Below are 23058 nucleotides of genomic sequence, written 5' to 3' on the forward strand. Positions count from 1 at the left end.
TTCTCCTGCAGAGCGGTGCTTGGAAGACCATGAGCTGGTGGTCCAGGTGGAGAGCACCATGGCAAGTGAAAGTAAATTTTTATTCAGGAAGAATTATGCAAAATACGAGTTTTTCAAAAATCCCATGGTGAGTTTTATCCCTTTGGATTTGGGGTTTGGAACTCTGGAAATATTGCAAGTAATAAACTTCTTGAGTTTCATTGTAGCTGATCACAAAATAACTAACTAAGATGTAGTGGGAGGCAGATGGTTTGAGAATCAGGTTGAGAATCAGTTAACCCCACAATACTGGCTCAAAACTGTCTCTGTGATACGTAATTGAATGCCTTTGTTCTGACCAAGGTAACCATCGCGTTTTCCCAAAAGTAACAGTGGGTGAGGAGGTCAGTCTCTAAATGGAGAGAGAGAGCTGGGGTGGGCTTCTTCAGTTATTTTGGAAGTTCTTAGTTCAACTGGAGCAACTTGGTCAAATAGTAAAATAAAAACTCATCACTCTCGGCAAGTAGCAAATATTGCTTTGGGATTATTTGGGGAAGAATCAGTAGAGAAATCAACATCCGGGTGTAATGAGCTAGTTTCTTGGAGTTTTCTGTTTTGGGGGGCTGGGGCCCGAGCCTTGTGGGATGTCAGGATGGGGAACCTCGCACCTGCCGTGGCCTGAGCCACAGTCCTGAGCCACAGCAGCAGTAGCTGTGGGGAGAAGTCCCGTGCCTACTTCTGGTCCTGATAGCTTAGCTGCTTTTTTATTGAAAAGAAGTGATTTGAGAACTGCTTTTGGATAATGCACCAGAAAAGGCTTCTTCACGTCCCCGTGCTCATCTCCTGGTTTCAAGAGTTCTTTGTCTTCTGCACCCACCTGTGTCCTTGAGTTAGGGGCTGGGGCAGCCCGCTGCCCAAGTGCACTGTGAGGCGTGGGTCAGAGAGGGCATCACGGACTTCAGACTTGATCCTGCATTTAACAGAAGATGCAGCCTTTTGAAGACAGTGTTTCCACTGTGTAATAAAGAAATTAAAAGGACCGTCATTTTAAATACAAATTGTCCATAATCGTACCTGTAGGGATGGTTTTTGTTCCGGCATATCTGTAAGTATGCTTTCCCCACTTGGAAGCTAACCTTTACCATCTTTGTTTTTCCACATCCTAGAATTTCTTCCCAGAACAGATGGTTACATGGTGCCAGCAGTCCAACGGCAGTCACACCCAGCTTTTGCAGGTACTGGGCAGGAAGAGGCTTCTGCTGGAGTTTCTGTATAGATGCTCTTGAGCTGTCCCAGGGGCCTGGTAGAAACTTGGATCAGTTGAGCTTTTCCTCACAAATATGAGCATTGGCTCCTGTTAGAATTTAGAGTATCCAGGAATAAATGTTTACTTGGGAAAGCTGTGTATAGCCAGGCTTCCCAGGTGGCGCTACTGGTAAAGAACCCACCTGCCAATGCAGGAGACAGAAGAGACTCAGGTTCGATCCCTGGGTCAGGAAGATCCCCTAGAGGATGGCAACCCACTCCAGTGTTCTTGCTGGAGAATCCCATGGGCAGAGGAGCCTGGCAGGCTACAGTCCATGAGGTCGCAGAGTTGGACACAACTGAAATGACTTAGCATGCATGCAGCCAGGCTCCCTCAAAACAAGCACTTAGAAACAGGATAAACTGGCAGAGGCCATCAGAGCAGGAGGGTGGGGAAGAGAAGCTGCAGCTCCCGTGTTCCCTGCGAGTGCCACCCCCAACCTCCAAGCACAAGGCCCTGGAAATCGCTGCAGAAAGATTGGGTCTGTCTCATAGTAAAAACTGATTCACACATGCATACTAAGTCACTCAGTCATGTCCAACTCTTTGCGACCCCGTGGACTGTAGCCCACCAGGCTCCTCTGTTCATGAGATTCCCCAGGCAGAATACTGCAGTGGGTTGCCATGCCCTCCTCCAGGGCATCTTCCTGACCCAGGGATCAAAACTGCATCTCTTAAGTCTCCTGCTTTGGCAGGTGTGTTCTTTATCACTAGCACCACTTGGGAAGCCCCCAAAACTGATTAGGTTGCTCTAAAACCTTTAACAAGTTACTTGTTAGACTCTAAAAAAAAAACCAACACACCTATCTTCATTGTCTCCTCGCTTCCTAAAGCCTGTTCCAAGTTACACCTGGCCTTTCCCTCCCCCACCAATAGAGGGGGCCACCAGCTGCCTCTCCACACTTAGTGCTGGCTCATGCTCTTCTAGGAGGCCAGAATATTCCTCTGCACCCCTAAAAAGGTATCTCTTAACAGCATGTTAAGTGAGGGAATAAACAATTCGGTAACGCAACCAGCACTCTCTGCTGCTGTTGCTAAGTCGCTTCAGTCGTGTCCGACTCTGTGCGACCGCCTAGATGGCAGCCCACCAGGCTCCCCCGTCCCTGGGATTCTCCAGGCAAGAACACTGGAGTGGGTTGCCATTTCCTTCTCCAATGCATGAAAGTAAAAAGTGAAAGTGAAGTCGCTCAGCAACCCCATGGACTGCAGCCTACCAGACTCCTCCATCCATGGGAGTTTCCAGGCAAGAGTACTGGAGTGGGGTGCCATTGCCTTCTCCGAACCAGCACTCTCTAGGTGGCACCAAATATGAGAGAAAGTACTATAATATAGTTCCTATAGAATTCTTCCCTGAGCCCTCCCTTTCCTGCTTTATTTCTTCTGCTTCTGGAAGCTGAGAGCCTCTGTGTTCTGTCCTAGCCCCTCCCACCAGAGCATCTGTCTGCTCTGGGCTAGAGTTGTCAATACTTAGTTACCCTGGTTTATGCACAATGAGGGGCAAATGATTTCCTGCTTCTTAGTTGCCTGATTTGAGATGATTTGGTGCTTGGTGAGCAGGTACAGTGATCTCTGGAGACCCCAGAAGCACTGCCTGGGGGCACTAGGACCTGCCCAGCTGGCCTGTCCCACCTGCAGGAGGAGAATTGTCTGTCTCAGTGGAGGGGACCCACAAGGGTCACCCCAGACCTGGCTCCTGCCCTCTCTTTCCCAAAGAAAGAGGTGCTGCCAGTGGTCAGAGTTAATGGGGACAGTGGGCTGTCACCAGGGTGCTTGTTTCAGGAGACGGACAGACACAGGACACGCAGCTTTCACCAGAGGACATGTGGTCAAAGTGATGGCCAGATGGTTTCTCCCAGCCGACATGCTCCTGATCAGTGCTTCTGGCACTTCTGTTGCCTCAACTCTGAGGATCAGACTGGGATTTTTAAGGAAAAATAGAATGAAGGGCAGGATGCTTAAACATATGATCTTATTAGGAGATTTATGACTTCTGTCTTTCACTGTTAAAAAGATCTATTTGCTTGTGTGTGTTTAAACATGAATTATATTTTAGGCACCACCAATTTAGATGGGAATTTTAAGACTTTTGAAAGGAAAAACATTTGAAAACAATCAATTTAACCCAAAAAGAGTATTTTGGTAATTCATAAAATGTTCCAATGTCAATGATGCTCATAGTATATCTGTTCTCATAATTTCACATCAGTATTACCTGACTTTTAAAATTTGCTCTTCAACAGAATTTTTTAAACTCCAGTAGTTGTCCTGAGATTCAAGGGTTTTTGCATGTGAAGGAGCTGGGAAGGAAATCGTGGAAGAAGCTGTATGTGTGTTTGCGGAGATCTGGCCTCTATTGCTCCACAAAGGGAGCTTCGAAGGTGAGTTTTAAAGCCGCAACTGCCAGTCACAAGGCTGGGAGGGTTCCGAGTAAAGGTGCGCACCGCGGCCGCCTCCCAGCTCGTGACTTATTAAGCTGAGTGTGCAGCAGCTGAACTCAGAGATCCTGGTGCAGAGGTCTCCCTGGGAAGCCAGGTGATGACAGACCTAGGGACCCAGGGGCTGTGTGCCGCCCCCCCACCAAGCGGGCCAGCCTGGGCTCCCTCTGTGGGTTGGCATCAGAGCCTCATGGCAGTCCGAGTCCCTTGGAAGATGCTGACTTAGTGTCTGTAATTTGGACGTTGGTGTCTAGGATAGCCATGAGGATATTCAATAGATTATTGTCACCCTGATGCCAGTCTAATACATGTTATTGTAGATATTTTATGGAATAAATTGCAGGTTGTGTGTACCCACACTAAGAAGAGGAGGTGAGGGATTGCAAATGGCTGCAGGCCTCTGAAGAGAGTTGGGGTATTGTGGGCTGGCCTTGCTGGGGTCTCTTTTGGTGTGTTGCATTTCTGACCTATTTTCCTGTAACATCCGAGGGCACCTGCCATGGGAACATATCCAGCTGACCTTGGCCATGCTTATACCATCCAAGAGCTGTAGTCTCTTCTGCTCCTGCAGGAGAGAGAGGGGAGGAGCTGGGGACGCCAAGGGAGGGTACTGGCCCAGCCTCAGGCTCTGGGAAGTCAGGAGGAAAGGAGCATGGCCACCAGAGAGGAGGGTGTGGCCACCAGGGAAAGGGTGTGACCATGAGGGGGAGGGTGTGGCCATCAGGGAAAGGGGGCGTGAGCTGGAGGGAAGGGGCGTGCCCATGAGAGGGAGGGTGTGGCCATCAGGGAAAGGGGGCGTGAGCTGGAGGGAAGGGGCGTGACCACGAGGGGGAGGGTGTGGCCATCAGGGAAAGGGGGCGTGAGCTGGAGGGAAGGGGCGTGCCCATGAGGGGGAGGGTGTGGCCATCAGGGAAAGGGGGCGTGAGCTGGAGGGAAGGGGCGTGCCCATGAGGGGGAGGGTGTGGCCATCAGGGAAAGGGGGCGTGAGCTGGAGGGAAGGGGCGTGCCCATGAGGGGGAGGGTGTGGCCATCAGGGAAAGGGGGCGTGAGCTGGAGGGAAGGGGCGTGCCCATGAGGGGGAGGGTGTGGCCATCAGGGAAAGGGGGCGTGAGCTGGAGGGAAGGGGCGTGACCATGAGGGGGAGGGTGTGGCCATCAGGGAAAGGGGGCGTGAGCTGGAGGGAAGGGGCGTGACCACGAGAGGGAGGGTGTGGCCACTAGGGAAAGGGCGTGAGCTGGAGGGAAGGGGCGTGACCATGAGAGGGAGGGTGTGGCCATCAGGGAAAGGGGGCATGAGCTGGAGGGAAGGGGCGTGACCACAAGAGGGAGGGTGTGGCCACCAGGGGAAGGGGGCGTGAGCTGGAGGGAAGGGGCATGGCCACCAGAGAGGAGGGTGTGGCCATCAGGGAAAGGGGGCGTGAGCTGGAGGGAAGGGGCGTGACCACGAGGGGGAGGGTGTGGCCACCAGGGAAAGGGGGCGTGAGCTGGAGGGAAGGGGCGTGACCACAAGAGGGAGGGTGTGGCCACCAGGGAAAGGGGGCGTGAGCTGGAGGGAAGGGGCATGGCCACCAGAGAGGAGGGTGTGGCCATCAGGGAAAGGAGGCGTGAGCTGGAGGGAAGGGCGTGGCCACCAGAGGAGGGGCGTGGCTGCACGCCCTTCCTCTGAGGCTGCAGGTCCTCCTTGGTCACAGGGAGGTCCACTTCCTAATTTCCCGGCCCTGAATGTGTGGCTTCTGCATCCTCCTCATTGCTGCTGAGCCGCAGGTCATTTGTCGCCTAGAGCAGGAAAAAGATGCGGGATGGAGAGTTAAGGCACAGAATGGGACAAACAGTTGATGCTCCCATCAACAGTTTTTTGCAAGCACAGTTGGCCGCTGATCACTCAGCATAACAAAGGTGGTGGGGGTCTTGCATTTGAGTGTGTGCGCCTAACCTTCACCACGGTTTGCAGATGTCTTGGTTGCCACTTTGAATGTTACCTTATGAGGCGGAATATCAGATACATTGTATCCATCTGTCTGAATATTGGGAGGTTTTTAGCGGGCCCTGGGGGATATGGTTGTAACTTGGAACTTATGTTACACCATGTAGACTGTCAAAGGGGAGAGGTGTTGAGAGCGCGCGTAGACTGCCCTCTGCTGACAAGGACAGGAAACACTTGCTCTTGGCAAGTGCTGAGAAGATCCCCCCTGTAAACCTGACCACCTCCTTACAGGAGCCCAGACACCTGCAGCTGCTGGCCGAGCTGGAGGACAGCAGCATCTTCTCCCTGATTGCCGGCAGGAAGCAGTACGGCGCCCCCACGGACTATGGCTTCTGCATAAAGGTACCGCCCACCCCGAGACTCATGGACCACATCCCACTGTGAACTTTGAAATTAAACCAACGACCTCCTCTCTTGGTTGTTGCTTTTTTAAAATAACAAGCAGTTTCACATTGGATTTATGCATTGGTATAAAAATATTTCATGTGTGCTTTCAATGTATCAGTCTTTGAATAGCTCAGATGCTCAGAGAAAAGCAGAATCCATGATAGACAATGCCACATGGCTTAGGGACGATGGGCCCCGTGTCTTAGGGACCCCCCCAGCCTGTCACCTCAGTGGCCTCCAAGGTACTGAGTGAGCTGATGCCTTCTGTGTGGGCTTCCAGTAACCAAGACATTAGACTAGGGGTGACCACAACTCTGCTTCTCACTGTGCAGGTGTGTGAGGGCACATGCTCACACATATACTCACATGTGCGTGTATGTACCTGCACACACCTGTGTGAACAAGCACATGCACACATGTGCACATGTAGACATATGTGTGGACGCTTATGTGCACACACACACAGTCCTTCCTGCTCTGAGGCTGTGATTCAGTCATCATAATAGCAGATATTTACTGAATTACCCACTGTGCATGAGACATTCTGCTGAGGTTTCTACCTCCATCATCTTCCTGGGTCTTCCCAGGTGCTCACAGGGTGGGAACTGCCCAGCCCTGTTGCCCACATCAGTGAGCAAGCCCATAGTCCCCCAGCTGGGCTGTCTTCTAAGCCAGAGGAGGAGACAGGGCACAGGGAGCCTATTCCATCCAAAACTACCATTTTTCTGCTTGACTTAGTGAAGCTGCCTTGGTTACAAGTGGTAAGAACCGACCTCAAACCCGCTGAAGGTCATGGTGCACAGGCGGCTGGTGGAGAGCGGCTGGGGGGAGCGGGTGGGGAGGGGCTAGAGCCCTCCGGGCCGGCACCACCCACCCCCTCCCCTCTGGCCCACACGCCAGCCCACAGCCCTGCGGCCCCTGCGTCTCCCATGTATCCGCCACATGGAGGGCTGTCCTTCAACCCTCCTCGCATCCAGGTTCCCAGGGCAGAGAGCTGGGTTAGTCTGACCCCGCGGGGCCCCTCGGGTCTGGGCTCAGAGGGCCCAGCCCAGCCTGTGCCTGCAGGCTTTCTTCCGTCACAGCCGGCCCTGCCCCTGGCCGGGCACCTGCCAGCTCCTCTGCCTCCTGTGCGGCCACATGGGTCTCCCTCTTCGGACCTTTCCACAGCGTGCGTCCTTGGCCTCCACGGCCCTGAGTCTTGGAGGCTTCTCCCTGCCTTGCTCAGCCTGCGGGCCCTTCCCGCAGCTGCCTCTCCCTCGGAGGTGACTGAAGGCACCTCCTTGCAAAACCCAGGAGTGGCTGTCCTTCCAGGAGCCCGCCCTCCCGGGCCCCACCACCTTGGTGGTTTACATCCCTGTCTGTGTCCCCAGCACCCACTTCGGGAGCAGGGCTGGCCACTCAGCTAAGCACTGCGTAACCAGCTAGCAGGCCCGGCCTGTGCCCCACAGCGCCGTGAGTGATGCCCAGTGCCCAGGCGCACACACCTGGCCGTGCTCCCGTCTCTGCCACCTGCTGGGCTGTGCTGCAGGTGGCGCTCAGCTCTGCCCTGAGAGGAAGGCTGGTCCTGACTCACTGTCATACTCACAGGTCTTTCTTCTCCGCCTTTAGCCAAACAGAGTCAGGAATGAGGCTAAGGAGCTGCGCTTGCTCTGTGCCGAGGATGAGCAGAGCCGGACATGCTGGGTGACAGCCTGCAGGCTCCTCAAGGTGGGTCCCTGTGGCCGCGGGGGGTGTGTGTGTCAGCCCCGAGGTCACTGTGTGGGTCATCTCCTGGTCACTGGGTGTGTGTGTGTGTGTGAGCCCACGGTCACTATGCATGCGGCAGTCACTGCGTATAAGACCCCGAGGTCACAGCGTGTGACAGTGGACACCTCTCCATGGATGATGCCTTTCCCCTCCGCGTCCCGTCACTGGGCTCTCGGAGTCGAGGGTCCTCACATGATTTTTCAGAGCCTGAGAAGCCCCCACAGAGCCATCGTATCAGCGGAGCCGGAGCCAGTTGCTGACCTAGAGCTGGTGGCATTTAGGGAGGGAGCAGGCTGTGCTGCGCCTTGCAGGACATTCAGCAGCCCTGCCCTGATCTCTCCCGTGAGATGCCAGCAGCACCCTAGCAGCTGAGACAGCCCCAAGCGTCCCCTGGGTGTGTGGGGTGGGTTGAGAACCACTGCCTTAGAGAAATGGGGAGCAAAAGGTCGGGACTGAGGAGTCAGCAGATGGGGGTGGGGCGGGCACACCCCATCAGGAGGTTGGTGGTTTTCCTGACAGCATCACACTCCGGAATTCCCAAAATGCCAGGGCCGTGCAGGAAACGTGACAGATCGTCTGGCTCCTCACAGGGCCTCAAGGGAGACGGTGCCTCCTGACAGTAACTCTAAAGCAAATGTCTTGCTCAGACCATCTCGTGGGATCGCACCCCACAGCGATTTCACAGAAACAGCCCAGGTGACCTTGCATGCCCTTTAGTAGAAGCGCAGGGCCTGCACCACCCTGTAATGTGGCAGAGTGTTCCTCCGCACGCACACCACGTGCTGGAAACTCCTTGAAATAGAAAGTCCCCCTGAGTTACCGGTTAGCTGATAAAACAGACTTGGCCCAAGTCAAGGGCTGGAAGGGACGCGTGTCCGCTTAGCTGCGGCCGCCACATGCAACCACAGTCTCTCAGAGAAGTCCCCAGCCATCCTGAGGCTTCCAGCTACTCCGAGACTCTGGGTGGCGTCCCTGGGAGACAGATGGGGGAGACTGAGCTCTGAAGGCTCCTGAGAGGCAGCCAGTGTTCTTCTGTCCCAGAACCTTACTTTGTTTTATTTTTTGTCACTGAAAAACAGAGAAGGGTTAAAATACACATTTTACTGTTCTGTAATAGAGGAGGAAGTGCTGCGCCGGTGCAAGACGTCCTGTGTCACAGGCTGCCCCTGACGCGGTGCTGTCCTCAGTCGCTCACTCGCGCCTGACTCTGAAACCCCATGGACTGCAGCCCGCCAGGCCCCTCTGTCCACGGGATCCTCCATTTCCTCCTCTGGGGCATCTTCCCAACCCAGGGCTTGAACCCTTGTCTCAGGTCTCCTGCATTGGCAGGCAGGTTCTTTACCACTCTCGCCACCTGGGAAGCCCCCTGCTCCCTGACAGTCAGTTCAGTTCAGTCGCTCAGCCGTGTCGGACTCTTTGCAACCCCCATGGACTGCAGCATGCCAGGCCTCCCTGTCCATCACCAACTCCCAGAGTTTACTCAAATTCATGTCCATTGAGTCGGTGATGCCATCCAACCATCTCATCCTCTGTCGTCCCCTTCTCCTCCCGCCTTCAGTCTTTCCCAGCATCAGGGTCTTTTCAGATGAGTCATTTCTTCGCATCAGGTGGCCAAAGTATTGGAGTTTCAACTTCAACATCAGTTCTTACAATGAATATTCAAGACTGATTTCCATAAGGATGGACTGGTTGGATCTCTGTGCAGTCCAAGGGACTCTAAAGAGTCTTCTCCAACACCACAGTTCAAAAGCATCAATTCTTCAGCACTCAGCTTTCTTTATAGTCCAACTCTCATATCCATACATGACCACTGGAAAAACCATAGCCTTGACTAGACCGACCTTTGTTGGCAAAGTAATGTCTCTGCGTTTTAATGTGCTGTCTAGATTGATCATGACTTTTCTTCTAGGGAGTAAGCATCTTTTAATTTCATGGCTGCAGTCACCATCTGCAGTGATTTTGGAGCCCATATAAAGTCTGCTACTATTTCCCCATCTATTTGCCATGAAGTGATGGGACCAGATGCCATGATCTTAGTTTTCTGAATGTTGAGCTTTAAGCCAACTTTTTCACTCTTCTCTTTCACTTTCATCAAGAGGCTCCTTAGTTCTTCTTCACTTTCTGCCATAAGGGTGGTGTCATCTGCATATCTGAGGTTATTGATATTTTTGCTGGCAATCTTGATTCCAGCTTGTGCTTCCTCCAGCCCAGCATTTCTCATGATGTACTCTGCATATACGTTAAATAAGCAGGGTGACAATTTACAGCCTTGACATACTCCTTTTCCTATTTGGAACCAGTCTGTTGTTCCATATCCAGTTCTAACTGTTGCTTCCTGACCTGCATACAGATTTCTCAAGAGGCAGGTCAGGTGGTCTGGTATTCCCATCTCTTTCAGAATTTTCCACAGTTTGTTGTGATCCACACAGTCAAAGGCTTTGGTATAGTCAATAAAGCAGAAATAGATGTGTTTCTGGAACTCTTTTGGTTTTTGGATGATCCAGCAGATGTTGGCAATTTGATCTCTGGTTCCTCTGCCTTTTCTAAAACAAGCTTGAATGTCTGGAATTTCACCGTTCACACATTGTTGAAGCCTGGCTTGGAGAATTTTGAGCATTACTTTGTAAGCGTGTGAAGTGCAATTGTGTGGTAGTTTGAGAACATTCTTTGGCATTGCCTTTCTTTGGGGTTGGAATGAAAACTGACCTTTTCCAGTCCTGTGGCCACTGCTGAGTTTTCCAAATTTACTGGCATATTGAGTGCAGCACTTTCACAGCATCATCTTTTAGAATTTGAAATAGCTCAACTGGAATTCCATCACCTCCACTAGCTTTGTTCGTAGTGATGCTTCCTAAGGCCCACTTGACTTCACATTCCAGGATGTCTGGCTCTAGGTGAGTGATCACACCATCATGATTATCTGAGTCATGAAGATCTTTTTTGCATAGTTCTTCTGTATATTCTTGCCACCTCTTCTTAATATCTTCTGCTTCTGTTAGGTCCGTACCATTTCTGTCCTGACAAGCTGGTGTTAAAGCCAAGTGTCCCTCGATAGGGAGCTGGTTCCCTGAGTTAAGGGATTTTCATGCAGAGAGCCCCCATTTGGCTGGAGAAGCAACAGGCTTCTCTCAGGGTTCTGCAGTGGGGAATGTTCCAGGATGTACTATTAGCAATTCAGCAGTACAGTGCAGAAGGGTGTATAGAGAGATCAGTGCATTTGTGGGGTGAGGGCTGGAGGTGCGTGCTCACATTTGCTGGTGTGTAATCGTGAGGTGGCAGGCGAAGGTGGAGGCCACTCACTGGAGCCTGGGGGCTGCGGAGCAGACAGGGCAGATGTGCAGGGAGGCCTTTAAGGTTTCGTGTTTGAGGGATTTCACTTATGTTTTTCTCTGCAAAAATATAACCTCTTTTGGAAAAAGCAAAAAGGAGGTGCAGAAGGAAGTGATACTAAGGCGTCATGTTCCGTGGGTGACAGGCAGTGATGTGGCCCTGCTTCTGACCCGGTCTCACACGTGAGGAGGGTGGGCATCTCTGTGCTGTCCTAACCAGGTGCAGGGAGGGGGCAGCCGAGCTTGCAGCAGCCGTGACGCCTGGCTGTTATTAGTGCCAACGACACGTTCTGTGTGTGCTGGTACAGTGTGCAGGTTCCGGAGCATCCACTGCGGGCCACGCATCACCTCACACCTGCGACCTCACTGCTCACATCCTCAGAGTACAGGTGACGGACCTGAAGCCCATGACATGCCTCACATGGAGCTGGCGTGGGGCTGAGCCAGCAGCAGGACCCCAGCCTGCTGGCCCCAGAACTCCACCCCTAACCGGCACTCTCACTACATCCCTGAGAGTCTCTGGGAAACCAAGATCCATCCAGTTCCAGACGCAAGCCTGTTGTCCCAGTCACATTGACCGGAGGGAACCACTGAGTCCATATCCCACAGTGCCGTGCTACAGGGAGGCAGGCCCTGGCCCCGGTCACTGCAGCAAGGCAGTGGTGGCCGGAGCCTTTCTCAAGTGAACCGCAGTGGGGTCATATCCTCCCATCTTGGCTGGTCACACCCTGGGGTTCCTGCCTCTACAGAGTGGACAGTGTCAACCTCTGGTGTGAGGGATTCCCTACAGACATCCGGGTCTCCTCCCTGCCTGCCCTCAGCTCTGTTCATCTTGCTCACTGGGGGGAAGCATAATTGGAAGACAAGGTCCTCCTTGATGACCTCACCCTGCACCCCCACATTGCCTTAAGAACAGGATGTGTTGTGCTCTGGAGACTTGCACCCTTCAAAAGTGCTGGGGAACCTTCCCCAGCGCCTTCTGTTCCCCTGGCCCTGCTGCGTCATCAGCTTTTTGGACTGTGAGCAGTGGTTCAGTCAGTGGTCAGTCTTGTCTTCTTCACAGGGAGACCAGTCCCTCAGGCTGCAGGGACCTGACCTGGAGAGGCTCGAGGCTCCCTTCACTTCTCCTTGCATCTGCTCTCATGTCCAGGCTCCATCCTGCCTGGCTCCCCCAGATCCTCAGAGCTGGGATGACCTAGTGCTCAGAACATAAGAGATGCTCAGAAAATGTGCATTGAATGAAAGTGGAAACTAACCCAAATACCTGTGTCTGGCTTTGGGTGACATTGCAGCAGCAATTTGAATGGCATAAAAATCCCAGGGTGTTTTTGAGAGGAAAGCCTTCTTTTGAGTTAACTTAGGACCTTCCCCTTTCTCTTAAGTACCAACCCAGTTACACCTCCTTTAAAATATATGTGTGTACATATATATAACTCAAACCTCCTAGGGAGAAAACTGGCTAGTATCTGCTTTGTTCCTCTACCTTCCTACTGCAGTGTTTCCTAAATGACTTTATAGAGACTCTGGGGGCTGTGCCGGGAATATGAAAACTATGTTAGTTACCTACCATATCCTTCCTGTGACCCTCCACCTTCTAGGAGCTTCTTAAGCTGCTATTGCAATTCTTCCCCAAGAGGGAGATCTTGCTTCATCAACACAAGATTCTGTAGGGCAGTGGTTCCCCCCTGGTTTTTGGCACCAGAGACCAGTTTTCTGGAAGATAATTTTTCCATGGACTGAGGTGGGGTGGTGTGGTTTCCAGATGATTCAAGCACATTGCATTTATTGTTACTTTACTTCTGTTATTATTACATTAAAATATATGATGAAATCATTCTACAACTTACCATAGTGCAGAATCAGTGGGAGCCCTGAGCTTGTTTTCCTGAGCTCAGGCAGTAATGCAAGTGATGGGGAGTGGCTGTAAGTACAGATGAAGCTTCACTCACCTGCCTGCCACTCACCTGCTGCCGTGCAGCCCAGACCCTGACAGGCCGTGAACCAGCACGTTTGTGACCCAGGGGTTGGGGACCCCTGCTCTCGGGAATCCCCTGGTGGTCCAGTGATTAGGACTCAGCGCTTTCACTGCCAGGGCCCAGATTCAAGTCCTAGTGGGGGACTGAGATCCTGCAAGCCACCCAAGCAGGGCTAAAAAATACATATAATTTTTTTTTTTTTAAGTCTGGAGGTCTTCGAGAAGCTTTAAAACAACAACAGCAAAACAAAAACTGCCACAGAATTCTGTAATGAATTACTTGACGTGGAAAAGGCGGTTAGAGTGGATGCTGGGCACAGAGGCAGCCGAGGTGCCTCCTGCTGGCACAGGCCCCCGGAGCAGAGGTGCTCACAGCGCGTGGAAGCAAGACAAGTGCAGGGGCCGGGAAGTGTCGGGTCGAGGCAAAGCATCCCAGCTCTGGCGGTAACACCCGTGGCTTGCGGCGTGCTCACCACATGCCACGCACCAGCTGGAGCTTCATGTTACCCCATTTCATCATCACGAGAACCTGGGGGAAGTTCAGCCCTCACAGTTTGGTGAGGAGAGAGTGCCGGGAGCTGGGCCGGCCAAGGCTCCGTGTCCCTTGGGGGACTCTCTTAGGAAGCCCAGGGGGAACTTGGAGAATGTTCAGGTGTGTTCCAGCCTCCCGTCTGGTGGTGCCACCTGCCAGCACACACAGCCAAGCTCACTGCCTCTTTGGATCCCAGGGTTCAGACCTGTGGTCCGCAAAAGCCAGTCCTCTGACTACTGAGCATTTGGAGAAACATCTTCTCTAGGGCCAGACTTCCCTGGTGTCTCAGCAGTAAAGAATCTACCTGCCAATGCAGGAGACAGGTTTGATCCCTGGCCCAGAAATATCCCCTGGAACAGGAAATGACAACCTCCGCCAGCATTCTTGCCTGGAGAACCCCATGGAGAGAGGAACCTGGTGGGCTGTACTTCATGGGGCTCAGAATTGGACACAACGTAGTGACTAAACAACAACTTCTCTAGGGCACAGCAAAACAAAACAAATGGGGACAGTGCAGTCAGCTTTCCACAAAACTACTAATGTTAATAGCTGTGTTCATGGTAATGGCTTTATTCTTTAATCTGAGGTTGTGTAAACTTAGCTAATTTAAACTATAAAACTCTGACTGTCTGATCTACTATTATATCAACAGTATTTTATAAAATATTGTTGATATGGTGGTAGATCAGCAATTAATTTTTGGTGTGTGTGTGTGTGTATTGCCTTATTTGGAAAATTAGTTGCCAGGGCTTAAGACAGTCACGGAGTTTTTTTTCCCCAAAATCTGATTACTTCGTGAAACCTAAAATAATGAGAGTCCCTGATGTAGACCTTCCCTTTTACCTTCTTCCCTGCAAGAAGATCTCTCAAGTCTACTGGTTCCCAAATTTTATTTTTATGTAGCAGAGCCTATTTTCCCTCCTCAGGCAAAATCTTGGATAATTCCTCAACATGTGGAATAGATAAGAAGACTGAATGGATTACATGGCATATCAGGTTATTGCTAAGTGGCAAATAGTCCCTAATCTCAGCAGCTATAAGAGCAAAGATCAATCCTGCTCAGATGTGGCAGGTGGCACAGCCCCATCCTGACCAATGCCGGAGAAGGGAGGCAGAGCCAGGGGTCTCCCATCCACAGAAATGACAGGTATCCATCCCACTCACAGTCGAGGGTCCAGACTGCTCTCCTGGTCTCTCTGAGAAGAGCCAGCCCCTTTCTTGACTCAAAAGCAGAGCCAGAAACTCTCAGCAGACAGGCCAGTGTCTAGCACGCAGGTGCAGTTTCAGTTTTTGTTTAGAAACAGCCCCCACTCATAGCATCTCTGCAGCGCATCTCCACCCTGGAACAATTTGAAAGCCTGCCTGCCCCATCCCTCCCGGCCTCTTGCCCACCTGCTGCACTGCATGGCGTGTGAGCAGCCCCCAGTTCATATCTGTGTGAGCTACAAACACATGTCTTTTCTACATGAACAGATGGAAACAGGAATTAAAGTACATGGAAAGTAGAAAGGAAGGAAGAAGTGTAAAACTCGGTCATTTTAAAAAGGAACAGTGAAGACAGACTTTGCATTTCTACCTACATTGTACTTTTAAATCAAGATGAAATGGACATTCTTTGCGAAACAGAAAAATCTTAAAATTAACTGGAAAACCCAGAGGGAGAAATTGAACTCCCATTTTTTAAAAAAATGAATTCCTTTAAACTTTGAGAAATATTCAAGCTCTGTGCTGTGTAAACTGTAACAGAACCAGGAATAGCACTGTATACTGAAGTTTTGGTCACCTTCATACATCAGGGCCTGTGCTGTCCTTTTGGATACCAGTCAGATGTGGCCACAGAGATTGCATTTCGTTTTTCCTGAGTCCACATTCTTCTCTCTGGGACCAGAACTCCACTCAGCAGCCATTTGAATATGGGCCTGCTAACAACTAAATCTCTCCATGTTTATTTGGTTTATTTTGACTTTACTTTCATTATTGAAGGAACTTTTCACAGTTGGTCAAGTCCTAGACTAGGGGTTATTTTATCCTGTGCTTCTCCCATCCCATTGTCTTCTAACTCTCATCATGCAGGTTAGAAAGTCCACTGTCCTTCTCATTGCTTCTTTGAAAATAGCAAGTCTTTCTGTGGTTGCTTTTACGTTTTCTCTGTTTCTGTTTTGCATGATGTTCCTGGCTGATTTTGTTTATTTGTTCCTTTTGTTTTGCTTTTATCCTGCACCTAGATTCTGTAGCTTGGTGTATTTTTATTTGTTTGGAAAATTCTTGGCCATCATCACAAACATACTTCCTTTTCATACTGTTCATGGAGTTCTTGAGACCAGAATACTGATGTGGTTTGCCATTCCCTCCTCTGGTGGACCACGTTTTGTCAGAACTCTTCATTATGATCCATCTATCTTGGGTGGCCCTGCACAGCATGCTTCTTAACTTCTCTGAATTACACAAGCCCTTTCTCCACAACAAGACTGTGATCCAAGGAGATCAAATGAGGTAATCCTAAAAGAAATCAGCCCTGAATATTCATTGGAAAGACTGGTGCTGAAGCTCCAATTCTTTGGCCACCTGATGCAAAGAATCAACTCATTAGAAAAGACCATGATGCTGGGAAAGATTGAAGGCAAAAGGAGAAGGCTGTGGCAGGAGATGGAATGGTTATATAGCATCACCAACTCAATGGACATGAATTTGCGTGAACTCCAGGAGACAGTGGAGGACGGGAGCCTGGGAGTCACTAAATTGGACATGACTTAGTGACTGAACTACATCTCAAACATTTCTTTTGATCTGTTCTCTGTCTTCCTGTCTCACTGGGGTGCGATTGTATCTATGGAAGACCTTTTCATCATGTTCTAAGTATGTTAAGTTTAGAAGTGAGCACATACCGCTGGTCCTTGAGCTGGAAATGAGCTGACATCCATGAAGAGCAGTGAAGAGGAAGATGCAGCCCGCTTGAGGCCTGTTTCCTCTTCCTTTTTTCTTTTCTGTGTGATTTGAAGGTGTAATTGAGGAGTGCAGGTTGAGACATCAGGAGTGTAGGAGGCTTTGCAGGACACTCAGTGCTTATTGACTGAGGAAATCAAGCCCAAACTGCTGAGCTGGTTGGGCAGGGAGGCTGGTGGTTAGGAAGAGCGCTGGTTTGGAAGCAGGATTGTACATTCAGAACCCGAATCCTTACTTTACTGTGACCTTGAGCAGCTTGCTTCACGTGTTTGTGTTCTGTTGTTTGTGAAATGAGGATAAAGTACGTATTTGATAACATGGAGAGGATTAAATAAAATAGCAGCATAAAGCACTCAGAGCTTTGCCCACAGCAACATTCAGGAAGGCGAATTGTTCTTGCTATGCGTTATTATGTTGTTACTCCCTTGACTGCTCCCTGCCCACGCAACACTCCCAGAGAGAGTGGTAACTGACCGTGGAGTGTTGGTGGTGGCAGGCCCCAGAGACAGGGCTCTGCTGGGTGTTTATTCTTAAGTCCACCCAGTCGTCGCCCATTGTTCTACATGAGTGTGGCTCTTGAGTGCCATGGGTTTGCCCCTTGTGGGGCTTTGGGGGCTCTGGATGCCCTAGTGACTGACTCTGGCCCTCCTTACCTCTTCAGTATGGGATGCTCCTTTACCAGAACTACAGAATCCCACAGCAGAGGAAGGCCATGCTGTCCTCCTTCTCGACTCCAGTGGTAAGTCAAGCTGCACCTCTGAAGCCACATTCGTCTTCAGCTGCTGCATCAGCACGGCTGTGGGCATCTTTTCTCAGATGAGACTACCCAAAGGAGCCAGAATATCTCACCAGCATGCGTTTCCCAGGAGATGGACTTTGTCATCTCAGCAGTGTGACTGCTGGGAGCAGATTCCTCCCTACCCTCTCCCCTTTCCCACATCTCCTTGCAGCGTTGCTTTGGTGAATGGCTCCCACTGAGAGCTGTATTCTAGTGTTCAGAAATGTTGACAGCATGCCCATGTCTACTGAGGAGCTGCCTTTCTAGTGTTCAGAAATGTTGACAGCGTGCCCATGTCTACTGAGGAGTTGCCTTCACCACCTTTGCATCTGTCCATTTCAGCCAAGGGGTCCGTGGTGCTGTGGACCATGATGCTTGAGTCCTTGCAAAAACTGAGATTGTAGTGAGTCTTCCTGTCATCTCAGGATGGACTTTATGTCCCAGAGGTGCAGAAACACTTCATCCTCCCCAAATATGATCTTAACACATTATTGACTGGGCGATGTATTAACACGTCTTTTGTTATCCAAATGTTTATTGGCCAGGAGTATCAATACATTTTTAGAAAGTGATAGAATTATCATCACTGTGCGAAGCTGTTAGATCTTAAAATTGATCAAATGTTCATTATACAGTTTATGATTATTCTTATCACTCAGGTTTTGCTCCATTAGGTTTTTGTTGCACCCTGTGTATATTGTAAATGTGAAATTTTAAAAAATGACACATTAAGAAATTTTGAGTGAAAAATTTTTTGGTGAATTTTATGCAGATATTTTCTCTGATTGTCCAAGTCACATATATGTTAGTGTCTCAGAAGATGGTAGTTCTTCAGAATATAATTCTGATTCAGACGATGTGAATATCAGACCAACAAAAAGACAGAAAACCTTAGTGATTGATTCTGATGCGGAAAGTGAAAATGAAACTCACAGTGCTTGAGAACTTTACAGGGGTAACTACTGGACGTGATAACCTGCAAAGTGTTACTGAAATAACAGAGTTAACTTTTTGGCCAGCCAAAATAAAAATCATCACCAACCACAGGTGTTAGTTTCTGCAGAAATCCCCCAGTTGATAATGAGTTAATCTCTCGATGTCCATTCCTCAGAGATGTCAAAGTGCCCACAGAAGGGGTGTCCGTGTTTCTGTGAACTGACACCTGAGAAGGGATTTGGCTGCCGGTGAGGGCTGGCTCGCCTGTGGTGTTACCATTTCTTTGATGAGTTTTTGTGGGTCTTTTTTTGTAATGGAGGAGAAAGAAAGAATGACTTTATTACTTTGCCAGGCAAAGGGGGATCACAGAAGGCTAGGTCCTCAAGAACTGTGCCCTCCTTTGATGAGCTTTAATTCACATTAGAGACCCTGTGGACAACCACATGGGTGGACCCAGTGGCCTCAACCAGCAGCTTCCGAATATCTTGAGAGAACTGGAAGGTTTCTTTCCTCTTCTTGAGAAAAACCAAAGCCATTTTTCGTCCAAGGGCCCGTCAGATGCTGAGTGTTCTGTCCGATCCTTGGCGGCAGGGTCCTTGCCCGGCCTTTGCTGCCCCTCCCTGGGTCTACACAGCTCTCCCACACCGCGGTCCCCACCCGTGGCTCCACTTGCTTCCCTGCATCGTAAGAATCCACGGCCTCTCCTTTGCAGCGCAGCGTCTCCGAGAACTCCCTTGTGGCAATGGATTTCTCTGGGCAAACGGGAAGAGTAATCGAGAATCCAGCTGAGGCCCAGAGCGCAGCCCTAGAAGAAGGCCACGCCTGGAGGGTAAGACTGGGCCCGGTCCCACCCCTGGTCTGCCGCAGAGAAATAGCTCTGTGCTGGCGGCCGGGATGCGGAGCCAGAGAGGGGGCGTGGCTATGAGTTCTCACCTGACGGAGGCTGTGGCTAGCCTGGGCTCCTCCACGCCCCGGCACCCGGCCACCCCTCCGGGCAGTCCCTGGGCTCCCTGGAAGGAGGGGCAGGCGCAGAGCCCTGAGGCCTCTTGGCCCACATCCCTGTCCCTGCTGACGTGTCATCAGGGCCCAGGGGAGAGCGCCGGGCCAGTCATTTCTATCGTGGCTCAACCGCCGACCAGCTTCCCAGCCTCGAACAGTCTCTTTACCCTGAGATTCAAGTTCCTAATCTCCAGATGGAAGAATTTCACCCAACTTCCAAGCCTTTCTGAGCTTTCCAGGCAACTCTGGCTCAGAAAGCCTCCCCATCCTTCAGCTTCAGTGTTCGGAAAAGGAGAATGTCCCCAAAGCTACAGGCCTGAGTTCCCTGGACGCGCATGGTTTTCTCCCGAGGGGTATCGGGAAGCGCACTGCGAGTCTCCGTGCACAGACACAGCCTGGCTTCAGCGCTGGGATCAATACACCGGGGTGGGACGCTTCTGGTTTTGCTTTTAACAGCTGCGCCCCATAAGCTGTCTGCCCTCCTGGTCACATGGGAGGGGTCCTTGTGACCACACGGGACCGAGGCAGCAGCCACTCCGCCATCAAGGGTCGTGCACCCGGCCAGCTTCCTGCCCCGTGTGTCCCAGGTGGCGCGGTGATTGTGTTCGCGGCTCCCTTGGCGCTGACGTGGGGATTTCTTTTGCAGAAACGAAGCACGCGGATGAATATCCTAGGTAGCCAAAGCCCCCTCCACCCTTCCGCCCTCAGTACAGGTAAACACAGCATGTTGGCTTGATATTGTTGTACGTAAATAACATAAAAGCACTCCCCGCCCTCCCCGGCCTCACGGCGGGCCCGGAGTGCAGCGCACGAAAGCCGGGACCACAGGAGTCCGGGCCCCTGTGACCCTGAGCGCGCTTAGCAAGGCGGCTGCCGTGCGCAGAGCCCAGGCTGCCCTCCTTCTTCTGGTCCCCACAGTGATTCACAGGACGCAGCACTGGTTCCACGGCAGGATCTCCAGGGAGGAATCGCACCGGATCATTAAACAGCAGGGACTCGTGGACGGGTAAGGGACGCGCCCCGGGCGGGAGCCTGCAGGGCCCAGCTGCTCAGAGCGTGCTGCCGTGCGTGCGTGCGTGTGTGTGTGTGTGTGTGTGTGTGTGCGCGCGCGTGTGCGGGCGGGAGCCTGCTGGGCCCAGCTGCTCAGAGCGTGCTGCTGTGTGTGTGTGTGTGTGTGTGTGTGTGTGTGTGTGTGTGCGCGCGCGCGCGCGGGCGGGCGGGAGCCTGCAGGGCCCAGCTGCTCAGAGCGTGCTGCTCTGTGTGTGTGTGTGTGTGTGTGTGTGTGTGTGTGCGCGCGCGCGCGAGCCTGCAGGGCCCAGCTGCTCAGAGCGTGCTGCTGTGTGTGTGTGTGTGCGCGTGTACGGGCGGGAGCCTGCTGGGCCCAGCTGCTCAGAGCGTGATGCTGTGTGTGTGTGTGTGCGCGTGTGCGCGCACGGGCGGGAGCCTGCTGGGCCCAGCTGCTCAGAGCGTGATGCTGTGTGTGTGTGCGCGCACGGGCGGGAGCCTGCTGGGCCCAGCTGCTCAGAGCATCCTGCCCTGCGTGTGTGTGTGTGTGTGTGTGTGTGTGTGTGTGTGCGCGGGCAGGAGCCTGCTGGGCCCAGCTGCTCAGAGCGTGCTGCCGCGCGCGCGCGCGCGTGTGTGTGTGTGTGTGTGTGTGTGTGTGCGCATGGGGCAGAGGGGGCGAGGGGGGGCAGCAGCCTCGTTTTAAATCGGAGCAATGTGCTCAGGAGTATGAAGGTAGTGCAGGGTTTGCATGGCTAGGAAGTGGACAGAAGGGCAATCCATTTTTCCAGACCCCATAATCCTCCTCCACCTGTTTGCTGCAATTGGAACAGCCAAAGAACACACGCTAATTAATAAGGCAATAAGCAAGTGGAACACTGTCTTTTTGCCTACACCTTTTACTTTATGCATTATGTCCTTTGACTTTTGCCCCAACCACCCCAAACCTCAGTGGCTTAAAGCAGCATAGCTGTGTCACTGTTCACAGTTGGGGCAGTTGGCTGGCTAGTCGTGCTGGGGCCAGGATGGCTGCACTTAGTGGCCAGTGGCCAGTGCTGCTGTGGATGGGTGATGAGGCGGCTGGGTGCAGGCCTCTGGCATGCTAGCCTGGGTCCATGCACTTCGTGGCCGTCGTGGGGGTCCTGGGGGTAAGGGGTCAAACCCCAGTGCACAAACACTTCTGAAGCTGACTCCTGCTTGGACAAGGCAAGCCATGTGGCCAGGCTCAGCATCAAGGGAATGTGAGGGATCTGCCTAGAGTGGGGCTACAGATGCATGAGGGCCCAGGGTGTGCTGCGAAGCTCAGCCAGAATTCTGTCTCCAAGCCCCAAAAAAGAGGCCCTGAGGAACTGGTTGGAGGCCTTGGTCCATCCTTGTCAGAGCTGCTTCTCACTGGGTCTACTTAAAAAACAGATTCTTAGAAGCTGCTCAACTCAGAACACTCCTTTTGTTGTTTAAATCCTTCATCTTTAAAAAGTTTTATTATCGACATCTGAGAATTCACCTGAGAGAGGAGAGTATCACAAACCATATCCGCCTCTTGCCCAGCTTCAGAACTTGCTCACCTGAGCCTGTCTCTTCCCCTTCCTACATTTTTATTATTTTTTTTCTCCTTCTTCTTCCAACTTTTCCGACTTTTCTTCCTTCTTCTTCTGGAGTCTTTTAAAGGAAATCCCAGACACTCAGAATTTTTACCAGTAACTGTTGCAGTGAGTGTGTCTATGTCTTTCGACACAACCACAATATCATCATTGCACTTAAGATAAACAGGAATTTCTTAGTGTCCTTAGAAGTGCTGTCATGTTCATGCACAAAGCCCTTTAATGTACTTGGTCTAAATGGGGAGCCATCCATGGCATCTGTTGCTGTGTCTCTAAGTCTCCTTAAATAGAACAGGTCTCCCGCCACTGCATTTTCTTTCCCCTTTTTTTTTCTGTGTCTCCCCATTGTTGAAGAAGGAGGTCATTGGCTAATTCTGTGTTTGTGGTTTCTTTGACTGTGTTCCTCTGTCTCCCTGGTTTCCTGTGAAGTGTGGGCAGAGGCTCCTTCTGGGACAGAGCTGCGGTTGCTGTGTGTCTGCACTCCTTGCCCCAAGTTGTCCTGCTCCCTGATCCTGGGCTGGGCAGGGGTCTGTATTGTCAGCCCGGCCCCCCGCCCCCACCCCCGCCCAGCTCCCAGCCCCCAGGGTCATTGTTTTATTAGAGGTTACAAAATCGTCATTTTCTAATTCTGTTATTCCTTCATAGCCCCTTCCTTGAAACCCTTTCCCCTGTCACACATTTGTATTTCTGGGAGAGGTAACTAAGTGCTTGATTTTTTTTTAGTATGTCCATTTATTTACTTTGGCTGTGTGTGTGGTTCTTGTTGCTAGAGTGGGCTTTCTCCAACAGTGAGTAGGGGCTGTTCTCCAGTTGCGGTGTGCAGGGGGCTCATCACAGGGGCTTCTCTGGTTGGGGAGCACAGGCTCTAGGGCACGTGGCTTGGTAGTTGTGGGACAAGGGCTTAGTTGCTCTGCAGCATGTGGGATCTTCCCAGACCAGAGACCATATCCATGCCCCCTGCTTTGCAAAGCAGACCAACCACTGGGCCACCAGGGCAGCCTGGTTTTCCCCTTTTATTTGTGATTTTCTTTTTTTCTTTTGGGGGGTATATACTTGCTTTAGAGAATTGTGTTAGTTTGTGCTGAACGATGATGTGAGTAAGCTATTTATGTACACATATCCTACCCT

The 23058-nt window shown here is 51.4% G+C and overlaps 1 protein-coding gene across 12 annotated transcripts in view; it reads left to right on the plus strand.

The window, feature by feature from the left end:
- GRB10 (growth factor receptor bound protein 10) overlaps positions 1-23058 on the plus strand; it is a 221394-nt gene that overhangs the window by 186271 nt on the left and 12065 nt on the right. For 11 of the 12 annotated variants that reach the window (XM_061164808.1, XM_061164814.1, XM_061164810.1 and 8 more), the window contains 9 exons: positions 12-127; positions 1146-1214; positions 3525-3662; positions 5934-6044; positions 7698-7796; positions 17276-17353; positions 19041-19157; positions 19974-20040; positions 20246-20333. In XM_061164808.1, coding sequence (XP_061020791.1) covers positions 12-127; positions 1146-1214; positions 3525-3662; positions 5934-6044; positions 7698-7796; positions 17276-17353; positions 19041-19157; positions 19974-20040; positions 20246-20333 — 883 coding nt within the window. The remainder of the gene's footprint in view (positions 1-11; positions 128-1145; positions 1215-3524; positions 3663-5933; positions 6045-7697; positions 7797-17275; positions 17354-19040; positions 19158-19973; positions 20041-20245; positions 20334-23058) is intronic. The other variant, XM_061164812.1, reaches the window with a different exon arrangement.

The sequence above is a fragment of the Dama dama genome, chromosome 18 (assembly GCF_033118175.1).
Source record: "Dama dama isolate Ldn47 chromosome 18, ASM3311817v1, whole genome shotgun sequence".
NCBI lineage: Eukaryota > Metazoa > Chordata > Mammalia > Artiodactyla > Cervidae > Dama > Dama dama.